General features: G+C 44.0%; 1 protein-coding gene across 3 annotated transcripts in view; it reads left to right on the forward strand.

Annotated features, from left to right (window-relative positions):
* The window catches only part of Epb41l4a (erythrocyte membrane protein band 4.1 like 4A), a 209447-nt gene that overhangs the window by 131754 nt on the left and 65147 nt on the right, over positions 1–12546 (forward strand). For all 3 annotated transcript variants that reach the window (XM_034518397.2, XM_076912856.1, XM_034518399.2), the window contains 2 exons: positions 1353–1441; positions 1945–2008. In XM_034518397.2, the coding sequence (XP_034374288.1) occupies positions 1353–1441; positions 1945–2008 (153 nt within the window). The remainder of the gene's footprint in view (positions 1–1352; positions 1442–1944; positions 2009–12546) is intronic.

Raw genomic sequence — 12546 nt, forward strand, 5'->3', positions numbered from 1 at the left:
TAGGGGCTTCTGCAGAATGCTTGTGGCTTCTGTAACTAATGTTTATCTTGATTCAGACTCAAGTTTCCCAGTTTGGGAGGGTGGTGAGAGCCTGAGGGAAATGCCCTGCCTGTGTTAGGTCTTCCTTCCCTCTGAGGGTGCTGATCTGCCTGTGTTAGGTCTTCCTTCCCTCTGAGGGTGCTGATCTGCCTGTGTTAGGTCTTCCTTTCCTCTGAGGGTGCTGATCTGCCTGTGTTAGGTCTTCCTTCCCTCTGAGGGTGCTGCCCTTCGTGTGTTAGGTCTTCCTTCCCTCTGAGGGTGCTACCCTGCCTGTGTTAGGTCTTCCTTCCTTCTGAGGGTGCTGCCCTTCATGTGTTAGGTCTTCCTTCTCTCTGAGGGTGCTGCCCTGCGTGTGTTAGGTCTTCCTTCCCTCTGAGGATGCTGCTCTGTGTGTGTTAGGTCTTCCTTCCCTCTGAGGATGCTGCTCTGTGTGTGTTAGGTCTTCCTTCCCTCTGAGGGTGCTGCCCTGCCTGTGTTAGGTCTTCCTTCCCTCTGAGGATGCGTTTCTAGAGACGGATGTTGGATTTTTCTGGAGCAGTTGTCTTCTGCTTGCAGGCCATTCAGCAGATAGCTCTGCACGTTCTTGGTGTCCACTTGGCCTGTGGCTCTGTCATTTTAGGATTTTGTCTTATTTGAGATTTACCATTACCTGGAAATGCAGGTTCTCCGGGGTTTATGAGGAAGACATTATGCTTCTCAGTCTAAAAGTTACTAATGGAGGTAGGAAGGGCCACGCTAGACCTCAGGAAATCAAAGCCTCTGTCTGCAGGCAGCTGCCTAAAATTTCTTGTGGTAAAAGTTGGGCCTCAGCTATATTCAGCTATATTCTGAGAACAAAACCAAGACAAACCACTTACAAGCTCCCTTGACAGTCCAGGGGTCTCGGGTTGTGGCTACAGAATTGTTTGAAGCCCCTGTGTGTTTTTACACTCTGCCTCCTACACTGGACAGTCTGAGGTGACTGAGCTCATCCTTGTCTGAATTGTAAGCTCCATGGTGATCCCACCTGGGCTTAAGCACCAGAGTATAAGAAGCATTGGACTGTCTGTCAGAAAGTGCTCCTTTTCATGAACTGAGGTCACAAGTGTAGATTTGACGCTAGGAAAAATACCTTTAAGGATTGGGGGACAGAGCATTAAATTAATGACTATTACAGTTTAGCTTGTTTTTTGTTTATATGATGCCTTTCAAATAAATCTAGCATTACTCCAACAAATTATGTCTGTATGGCCAATTATAGTTTTTACCAAGAGCTTCTTTATGAATAAGTTAATGGTTTTAGAAATATATGTTTTGTTTGTTTTTCCCCCCAGGGAGAAAATAAGTCTGAATATTTCTTAGGCTTGACTCCAGTGGGTGTTGTCGTCTATAAGAATAAAAAGCAAGTGGGGAAGTACTTCTGGTAGGTATAACTTGGGGACAGAGTCAGTGTTAAGAGTGTGTGCTTTACCCATTGGGCTTTGCGTCTTTTCAGTTGTGAGTAGAAAAATTGATTGTAAATTTATGCATCTTCTTTGTAACTTTCAGTTGTTCTGGACTCTCTTGTTCATGGAACTATGTAGTAGGATTTCCCACCCACCCTCCCGTGTGTTGCTGGAACATGTATCCAGGACTAACTGATGTTTTAGCTCTAAGAGATGGAGTGGAAGGATTGGGGAGGCCCTGTGTGTCTGGAAGGTGGTACCTCTAGGCCTCGGGATTCCAGGCTTGCTTGTGCGTTAGTGGAGAAACAGAGAGAGGATGTCCAGAGGCCGGGACATCTATGGATGCTCTGCAGTGTCCTCGACTATACAAAAGAGCCTGCATTTCTCAGTCCTTTTCTGCTGGATGCCTCTACGAGTTTCTGAAAAGTGACGAGCTCTGGAAACAGCAAGCCCACCCAACGCTGTCTGCTTTGTTTTTCAGGCCTCGGATTACAAAGGTGCACTTCAAGGAAACCCAGTTTGAACTCAGAGTCTTGGGAAAAGACGTAAGTTTCTGTGGACATGGAGCTGCACTGTGAGAGGAGAGGATACTATCTGCTCATTAGTCACTTGAGAGATACGCGGAGCAAAGCTCCTGTGCTTTCTTCAGCTGTAGCCTTGCGGAACGAGGTTAATTATGTTACACACACATTTCTGCAGAGGGGGAATGATGACTGGGAAATGTCATTTCAGTTTTAGCAAACCTTTCCAGGCAGAGGAGAGAACAGGGCCATCTGCATTATGTTCACAAGTTGCTTTTCAGACCCGCCTGTGAAGGTGGGATTCATGTAATCTGAAAGGTGCAGGCTGTGTGGAACTGCAGAAATGCATCTTCATTTTTGTTCTGAAGTAAACAAAACGACCCACTGGGGATCAGATAGTCTTACTTTGCTGAATTCGATAGACATACCGGATGGAAAATTTGGATGCTTTCAAGGGAGACCAGAAGCTGTGGGGCGGGGCCTGCTGACCTCATGGTGCTGTGGCAGCATTTGGGTACAGTGTGTGGGTCTGCCTGTGTTATCACACCTTCACAGGTATTTTATAGAAGCTGGGCCAAGGTGGCAAGGGTATGAGAGATTCCATTTGATCTGTCTGTGAGGATAATGCTGGCTTCTGTGCTGTTGGCTCAGCACAACCTGTGCAGGGTAAATGGATGGAAAGATGAAGCGGGGAGCCCCTCCTCTGTCTCTTCTTATCGTGATTTCATGCGGAGTAAAACTGAGTATGGAATTGAACCGACTTCTTTTATGTTTCTCATAAATTTATCTTCAGACAGGAGCTTGGTATGTTTTCTTGTCTGGCCTCTTGCAGTATAACCCAGGGTGGGTAGCCTTGAACTCATAGACATCCTCCTGCCTCAGCCTCCAAGTACTGGGATGACAAGTACTATTGGGTGCTAGAGAGATTGTAGGTATAAACCGGTGCTTATACGGCCACACACAGAGCTGTCAGCCCTGTGTAGCAGCCCCGAGGGTTGGGGACACGATATTTAGTATTTAGCAGAGCGTCTCACATGTACAGACTATTCCTTAATGACTGTTAAGTGGCCAAGGAACTGATTTTTTGAGGTGAACTGCAAAGTTCAAAACTGTAATACAATCTAGTTTTCCGTGAGGGGGTGGTTCTCAACCTTCCTAGGGCTGTGATCCTTTAATGTGTTTTCTCATGCTGTGGTGACCCCTCCAACCATAAAATTATTTTTTTTCTACTTCATAACTGTAGTTTTGCTACTGTTGTGAATTGTAGTGTCAGTGTCTTCCGATGATCTTAGGCAGCCCATATAAAAGGTCCATTCCACCCCAAAGGGGTCACAACCCACAGGTTGAGAACCACTGTCTATCTCCCCCCGCCCCCAAAAAAGATTTAGCTGATGAAATTAGAATTAGGGTTTGAGGTGAATTTGAACTTGTGAGGATGGGAGATTACCAGTTCTTCAGACAGTGCTAGCTCCCAAGTCACATACAACTATACATTAATTGTATAGTTTCTTTGGGGGGGGGTGTTCATTTTGTTTTTAATGTCTAATTAGATGTGTCAGTCTTAAAAGATACACTAATGTATGAGTAGATTAAAGTCATTTGAGAAGCAGAGACGCTAATTAGCAGGATTTTGTAGTCTTCTCTTTGTCTTGCCATGAGGTTCATGGGACTTAATGCAGAGAGTCTCATCTACCGAATGCAGGTTAGGTAGGCTCTCAGGGAGCTAGCCCTGCTACTCAGAACATCCTTCCCCTTAGCTCTGAATTATTTTTGTGAGTTCCCTTTCTCTTTTCTTATTTTTGAGTTATGTGTATGTTATCACTGCAGCGATTTAAAATTTCTTCTGTTGTCTCAGGAGAAGAAATTGCTAATGTCACCAGTACCCTGAACTTTCAGCTTCTTCCGTGTCTTCATTACCAGCTAAAACCGAGGACAGCAAGGTTGATGTCACTGTGTCTTACCCACAGTCAGCCTCTGTGATCCTCTGTCCCCAGATAGCAGCTGGTTTCCTAGGCCTTTACTCAGGCTGTGTCCTTCCTAGCTTTGAGATGGAATTCATGTTGGGCGGGGCCTGAGTCATTATCTTCATCTTCATCATCTCATCATCCTGGGTCCTTGAAGCCTGTAGGAGTCAGTGACTTTTATATAAGATGCCAAAGCTGGCCAGTCACTGCAGAGGCTTTTCTCTTTGTAGCCCAGGCTATGACCTTGAATTCCTTATTGCCCTCCTTATCCCATCTAAAGGGATTATGGCATGCTTCATCCTAAATTTGTTATTAAATACGCATACTAATTTAACCAAAACATTCTATTTCCTGAGTATTCTTGCTTACAGGGCTTTTCCCCCTTTCTCCACCAGGATTCCTCTCTGTGAGGCAGTGATTTGCATAATGGTAGAATTAAGTCGATTATTATGGAGGCCTAGCTGTAATCACAGATTGAATTAAAAAGCCTGTTAAAACCCATCACCTGGAACAGTAATCTCATTCAGCTTGAAAAATGGCTGAAATGCTTAGTCTGCTGGTTTTCTGGTCGGCTGCTCTGGTTAGAGACTTAACTCCACGTGCTAAGCGCTTTGAGGCCAAGTTCAGAGGCTTTCGGGCATTATATACACTTCAAAGTGCACTGTGGCTTAAACTGCACCTCACAGAAAATATAAACTCCGATAAAGGGTTTGCATAATAAGGGGAGAAGATACAGGAAATACAAGTGAAGAAGAAAGTCAGTATTTCCCATTATCCTAAAATTTGGAGGTAATGATTATTAACATTTTGGTGTGATTGCTTATAAATTTTTTGCTCCATTAGTGTGAATGTGTTATGTGTTTATACTTGCATGCATAGAGATATTTTCCCCTGCATCATTGTGTGCATCCTTCTGTTTTCTATTGCCCAGTTTGGCCTTGGAATTATAAGTCTTCTCACCTCTGCCTCCTAAATGCTGAGAACTGTAGGCAAGGCACCATGCTCAGTGCGGGAGTGCTTAGTTTGTGCACAGTTAGTGTTGCTTCATAGGATTTCCCTTCTCGTTCTATCCATGGGTATGCGTCTGCTTGGAGTTTTGTAAATCCTGTTTTCATGTGCTTCACTGTTTCTTACTGCTATTGCAATGTGCGCTTTCTTTATTACATTTTCTGACTGTTTTTTCTTTGTGTGTTTTATTTATTTATTTTTATTTTAAATTATGTATTTGGGAATGGCTGTGTGTGGGTGTGTGCACATGAGAGTACAGATGACAGCATTGGGTTCCTTAGATCTGGGGTCATAGGAGGCGTGAGCTGCCTGACATGGGTGCTCATAGCTGAACTCAGAGCAACACTGAGCCTTCTCTCTAGCTTCCTTTTCTCTTTCTTTCTTTGTCTTTTTTTTTTTTTTTTTGAGGCAACTCTTTAATCTGTAGCCCAGGTTGGCCTCAAAATCCATGTAATCCTTTCAACTTAGCTTCTGAATGCTGAGATCACAGACATGAGTCCCACACCCAGCAGACATGAGTTCTGAATGTAATTCTCATAAATTGTATAGCTCAATAACTACACACACACACACACACACACACACACACACACACGCTCTTAAAGTAGTTCATGTGCTTCTGTTATTCCTGTTTCCCATTTGACTGCATTGGTCAGAATATCTATACCTGGTCTGGGGATGTAAGGCCTCCATGAGTCTGGGAGTGCTTGTGTCTCTAACTGTCCATCATCTGTCCATTATCCGTGAAGGCAGGAGATGGCAGTGCTTCGCCCAGCTGAAGTACTGAAAGGTTCTAATTCTGTACTTAACCACTGGGGTATTTTGGATGTAGGGAGACAGACCAAAGAGTCCTGGGTACTTAACAGCCTTTGGCTTGAGAGACAGGAGAGGTAGAACCCTCCTCAGTAGGGAGGACAACTGTGTGGGTAGCACCTGTATGGGAAAAGGCCCAGGGACCCTCCTGTGCACGACTTGAGCTTGAGACTTCTTCCAGGCATCCAAGTAGAGATATTTAGTTAAAACCGGACGGTATGAGTTTAGGGTTCAGGACGAGGAGTCAGCATAATATAAGGACTTGAGACTCGTTACCATATCCCAGTATGCTAATTTTGATTTAAAAAAATGGGGAAGAATTCAGAATCAATTTTCTCAGCTTTGGCAACAGTGAGAGGGTATGATTCCAAACACCTGTAACCTAGCATATAGGAAGTATATTTGTGGGCCACAAGAAAGAACTCATAAATGATACAGGAGGTCCTTTATGTAACTAAGCTTAATGTCACAGGCTGTAAGACCTAAAGGTTCCTGGCAGCCTAATCAAGAGTAATTAAGCCTACTGGCAGAGCTTGGGAGAGCTTTGAGAAGCGTGCACAGAAACTGATGGTAGCCAGGGGTGGTCGCTGCTGGTCAATCCAGGAGGTTGATTTACATACATGATGAATATATATCACTACTGCACGGTCACTGTAAATCCTCTGATTTTGTTGCTTGACCTGATAACATCCTCCATGCTCCGTGCCTCCCCCATGTTGTAGACTTTGTCAGCTCTCTTCAGTCTGGAACATTTTTCCTAGCGTTTCTTTATCTTTTATGGTATGGGCGTTTTTAACACCATCCTCCCTCCTGTCAGCAAGCAGAGTCCTTCCGTGCTTCTCTGCTGTTTTGTGGCTAGAGCATGTTATGCATTCCCAGCTATATAGTCACAGGGTGAGGTCGTGTCTGCCTCAGCGGCTCACATCTGGAGACACATAGTGGCCATCTGCTGGCTCTTCTTGTCTGTTACATTTGATCTGCCGGCTATGATGTCACCTAATTTCTCCAACGTATAATTCCTGTTGTGAGTAACCCCACCCCCAAGCTGGGAGATAACCCCACGGGCAGACACTGGTAAATCAATGCAAGCACTTCTCTGCTTGTCAGAATTCTGTGTAGTCAGTCTTCACTGGGCATTTTTACCTCAGCCAGTCGTTTATGGTAAGGCTGGAGACTGCTGTTTTTCAGTTTCTCCCATGGCCCCAACTTTGATTTTCAGACCTCTGAAGTCCACTATACAAAGAGCCCCCCCTTTCTCTCTTTCTCTCTTTCTTTTTTTCTCTCTCTCTCCATCCATCCCTACCCCTCCCTTCCCCCCTCATTCATTTGTTCAACTGTTTTAGACATGGACTTACTAATCGTTTTTCCCTCAATGACTTATGATACATTCTTGCACCTGGAGGTTTGGGTGTCCAAGAATTCCTGGGTTTGATGAGTAAGCATCCCCCAGCTTGAACTCTGTGCTCCTTGGATGTGTCCCTGTCATTATTGGGGCACTTTTTTCTTTAGAGTGTGCTGTGATATTCAGATGTGTCTTGTGTCTATTTTGGCCCCAGTGTAGGATCAGCCACATCTCTGAAGATCCTTGGTTCCTTCCAGTGAGAAATGATCCAGATCTTGGAGAAAAGGGTGATTGTTACTCTTTGGTGACTTTTCTGCCTGAGCTTTCCGGTGGCCAGAACTAGAGAATCTATGCATGCATATGTACAAACACTGCCCCAGATACACGTACATGAACTAGGAATGTATACATATATACACGCATGCACTGTACTTGTATACAGGTTAGAAGTGATGAGTTTGCATCATGCACGCCTTTTCTTACTGTTCTCATTTCATGTTTTATCCCCTCTCTTTTGCCAGGAGAACCTCCGCTTCCAGTATCTGCACATGTAGTCATGTGCTTAATTCTAAATTCTGTATCAAATGGTGTTGGGTTGCTTTGGTCAGAACACTTGATTTGCAATCCTCTCACACACATGCGAGGACCTAAACTGTCTCGTGTTCAGTTTACTTGGCCCGCCCTCCACCCTTTATTCCTTTCTCCCTGCTTCATTGTTGTGGTTGTATATACCCCCAGAATCTAATTAGGTTTATTTATTTCCAGTTATGGTTCCTTCTGCCTTACATTCTTGCTTGTTTAAGTCTAGGTTTTAAATGAGTAGAAGATTAACCTTCTTCTAAGGTTGAAGCTACAGAAAGATGCGCTCAGAGGAGCACCCTGCGCTCCCACGCTCCTGGACTTTCTCGCCGGCCTTCTCATGAAGCTATTGGACTTTACTGCTTTCTAGTTTGTTTTCCCCTTGGTTTGGTTTTGTTTGTAAAGAAAAGTGTGTGTTTGTGTGTTTATGCGTGAGCACACGGATGTGTATGTGCCTGCGCGTTATTCTTTCTTAACATGAAGGCTGCACAGTGTAAAGGTTATTTGTCCGTTTCCCTTATTTGTGTTCTAGAAATAACTCTGTTGTTGAAACATTCAATATCAGTCCTGGGTTTCTACCCCACCTTTGGCCATTTAGTTCCCAGATAACACACACACACACACACACACACACACACACACACACAAACACACAATCTTTATATTTATAATAAGCCTTAATCAGTGCAAGAGCTGGGCAGATGTCTATCCTCTATGCTATTATGTCTAGTTCCCAGTCAACAATCCCATTAGATAATTTGCCATGTTTCGTCTGGGCTGCTCTTAACTCCTATTAGCTAAACCACATGGCCATTACTTTAAGGTTCTTGCTCCATGCCACCTTCTCCTCTCTCCACCTTCTTCTTCACCCCTTGGGGGTCTCCTCTGACCCCAAGCCTGGGAACCCTAAACCCTGCCTGTGTCTCTTCTGCCCAGCTATTGGCTGTCAGCATATTTATACACCAGCCAGAACTGAGTTGGGGATAAGGTCACATAGTGTCACTTGGGCCAACCAGGTCTTAGGGGTTTGCACTTAGCATTACAATACATAACAACGGGCCAAACCTCAGAATAACTCTGTGTCCGTTCATCAGGAACTTTCTAGTTGTTTTTTTTTATCATTTCTTTCTTGATGCTGAGGTGGAGCCCAGGTCTTATATATACTTTACTCCTGAGCCTTCTTCCCCTTGCTCTCATAAGCTTCAATGGGTGTGAGCCCCATGGTGTAGTCACCCCGATGCTTGTGCGTGGATGTTCAGGTATTTTTGAACATTTTGTGTTCCTTCAATGCATAACTGTCCATCAGTGTGTTTGGAGTGGCTGTGTAGTGTCAGGTCTTTGGAGTAGGATTGTTCAATCAAAGGGTAAGTGAGTATGCAGGCTTTTTGCTTAACTTTTCTATATGCTCCTTCCCAACTCCAGTCTCACACAGTTGTCTATTTCTATCCATAGTATGAAGGTACCTGAAGATACCTGAAATACAGATTATGACATGTGGCCCTCTCAGTAATATTTGGGCCCTGCTGCCTTGTGACATTTCTATTCCAGTCTCTTACAATTAATGATGGGGTTGTGGTTAGGTAGCATGGCTTATGCTCAAGGTGGCCACTGGCTGGCTAACTTTGGACAGTTCACTTTCACAGTTTCACCCATGCCCCTTGCCTGTAGCAGGGAATAGGTTGTGGGGATGGTGGAGATATATGGTAACATCTACCTGTAGACACCTTAGGAGACTGAAACTACTTAGTTCAAGGCTGGTATGAGAAGCCCCCAGTCTGTGCTCCTCACCTGAGCTTTAGTGGCCTCTGACGTGGCCTCCTGTGATTTCACCTTGTATCTGCTGCCCTTGCCTTTGGATAGTTCCTGCTGGAGGGAAACTTAAATCTTTCAGCCCATGGTTCTTCCTCTGCTTTATTTGTTACTTGTTTTGTTGACTTTCTCCATAATTAAAATAGATTAAACCATATTTTTTTCAAAAATTTAAAAAAAAGTTTAGAGTGAAGACTATCAACTACCATTAACCATGAATAAATGTTTCCCGACAAGAGATCCCAGCACATTACCCACCAGGCCACCTCCCCAGCCCTTGCTTTAGTTCTTTGGCTGCAGAAGTCAGTCAGGGTGGCATAATGTAATCCTGTCTCAGAAAGCAACCACCACCACCACCAAAAACCCAAGCCAAACAGAGCTATGCTACATATATTTCAAAGGTATTTATAATTGATGTGAACATACATGCCTACTCTACATGATTCATGTATGTTGAATCATGTATGTTGAGAAGTGTTTGTATTTTCTAACTTTTCAAATGAGAGTATATAAACTATACATTTTTAAAACACAGGTCTTTGACCAGATTAATTAGGTAAACATCACGGTTTTTTTTGCCTAGTGGATGTCAGCAGTGCACATGGCCACATTAAACTGTGAGTGGTTCCCCAGCATGCCCCATACTTATTTAACCAGGGACACCTGTATGCCATGCCTTAACGCACTCGCGTTGTGCCTTACTCTTTGGCAGCAGTATGGTATATAAGGACGAAGCTTGGCTTGAAAGAACAGGTAAGATGCACTCAGGGCTTTCACATTTCTCTCCGACTCCCCTTCTCGTGTACTAACAAAAGTGGCATTTAACAAAATCAGGTTTGAACTTGGTGAGCATTGAGGGAAGAGTAATGAGAAAGACAATGAAAATCACTAGAGCTAACATCACGTCTGTGTCTCCCGCAGGCCGCACAGTGCAGTGTTTAAAACAGCAGCCATTAGGTCTCAGCCATTTGAAAGGATGAACTCCCCTCCTGTCCTTTAAAGTCTGTACATCTGGTGTGAGTTTCCAACCAGAGAATGTCTACATTCAACGTCACTGCTTGCCTTGGTTCTATCGGAGTTGAGAAGGAGGTTATCTTATTCATTTGTTATCAAACTTCTTATTCTTTTTGTTTCTCCCATCATGCCTAAAGTTTAAAAGAATAAAAAAACTGGGCTGGAGATGGCTCAGTGGTTAGAAGCACTGGATGCTCTTCCAGAGGTCCTGAGTTCAAATCCCAGCAACCACATGGTGGGTCGCAACCATCTATAAGGAGATGTGTTGCTTTCTTCTGGCCTGAAGCAAAACATTCATACATTAAATTAACAAAAAAAAAAAGTACAAAATACTTATATAAATCCAGTTTAGATTGAGTGCAAAAATACCTATAGCATTTCAGATTTAATGCTTCTCCTGCGCCTCTCCTGCTCCTTGCTGAGGCCTTGGTAGGAAGCCTCTCTGCCACAGGTCTTCGGGTATTTTCAGATCAACTATGGCTTACCATCCTTAGAAACCTGGTCTCTTGCTCGCCAGTAGCCTATGCAATCTATTTTTTTAAAATCACATTTATTTAGTATGGATTGTATATGTGAGTGTTTGTGTGTGTTTGTGTGTGTGGGGGGGAACACGTGTGCCAGAGCACACATGTGGAGGTCAGAGGGCAGCTTGTGGGAGTTCGTTCTCTTTTCATCACGTGGGTCCCAGGATTGGAGTCAGGTCGTTGGCCTTTACCCACTGAGTGATCTCACTGACCCCCCCATGCCTTCTATCTTGGGTTGCTTCTAGTGACCTTGGATGTGGGAATTGTTTAATAGGATTGTGAATGTGCTTGTTCCCATAATTTCAGGGGGCTGAGAAATGACAGGGCACCCATCTGTGGCTGCGTCTCCACAGAAACAAGGAGAAGCCATTTGAGCACAGGACATTGTGATACAGGCTCTTGTGTCAAGAAGCACAGGCTTGAGAGACACTGGAAAAGGAGTGGACGCCTAAGTGGCTGTGTCCTTGCAGTGTAAACCGCTTCAGTGATCCTGTCAGCAGTGACAACACACAGAGCAGAAGCTAGCAAAGTGCGCGCGCGCACACACACACACACACACACACACACACACACACACCCCTATCCTTAAGCTCACCAAGAAAGACATTTAGCAATGATGAGCAGAAACACCTAGAAACCTAGAAGATGAAAGGTACTTGGTTGGGAATTTGTGGATATAATACAGTTGCTCAATGTTCCTCAGAGACCCCAGGAACAGTGGCATCCACATTCTATCTTAGCTACAAGTGACTTAAGCTTGGTTAACATACTAACTAAAAAGAACAGACCCAGACTGCAGCGTTGCTTGCAGCATGAACGACTGACGTGTCAGAGGCCTTTGAGTGATTCAGCAAGCTCTGGATGCTGGGGGATGCTGGGGAGGGTGTTTCAGCTGTACTCACAGAACCTTTCTGCTTTCCTCGGTCAAGCTTCTGAGTGGAAAGGTGACTGTCTGTGTGTATCCTGAAACAGTTCAGAAATGCCTTGTCAGCACATTGGTGCCAGCCGCACATGCCAAAAGTACCCTGAATTTACTCAGAATACCTGGCTCTGGTTTCAGTAACATTAATCTTCCTTTGGTATTTGAGTCACTCTGTCAGTAATGCAAAAGAAAACAGGCAGCTTGTTTGAAGCCTTCTGTAAACGGGGGAATGAGTTCATACTTGCATTGGTTCATGACAGAGGTAATTAGGAGGGCCTGTGGGAGGTTCCTGGGTTCCTCTACTATGTCTGTGCCCCAAAATGAGAAACCCCAAATTCCAGTTGGATTTGAAGTCCTTTTATCTTTTTATTTGTGATGATAGATTAAATATATATTAAGAATTTTGACATCTTTCAGTAAGAAAAGAAAGATAATATAGACATGTGAAGGGTAAAGTAAAAAACAACCCAAGAGAAGCTACAAATTAGGAGGGAATCTGTTTTATTTCAAAGACTGAGTTGTTTAGAATTTCCTCGGTATCTTTGGAAATTTGGGTTCTGTGTAATTAAAGATTTTGAAAATTTGAC

This window comes from Arvicanthis niloticus, chromosome 14, assembly GCF_011762505.2.
Source record: "Arvicanthis niloticus isolate mArvNil1 chromosome 14, mArvNil1.pat.X, whole genome shotgun sequence".
Taxonomy (NCBI): domain Eukaryota; kingdom Metazoa; phylum Chordata; class Mammalia; order Rodentia; family Muridae; genus Arvicanthis; species Arvicanthis niloticus.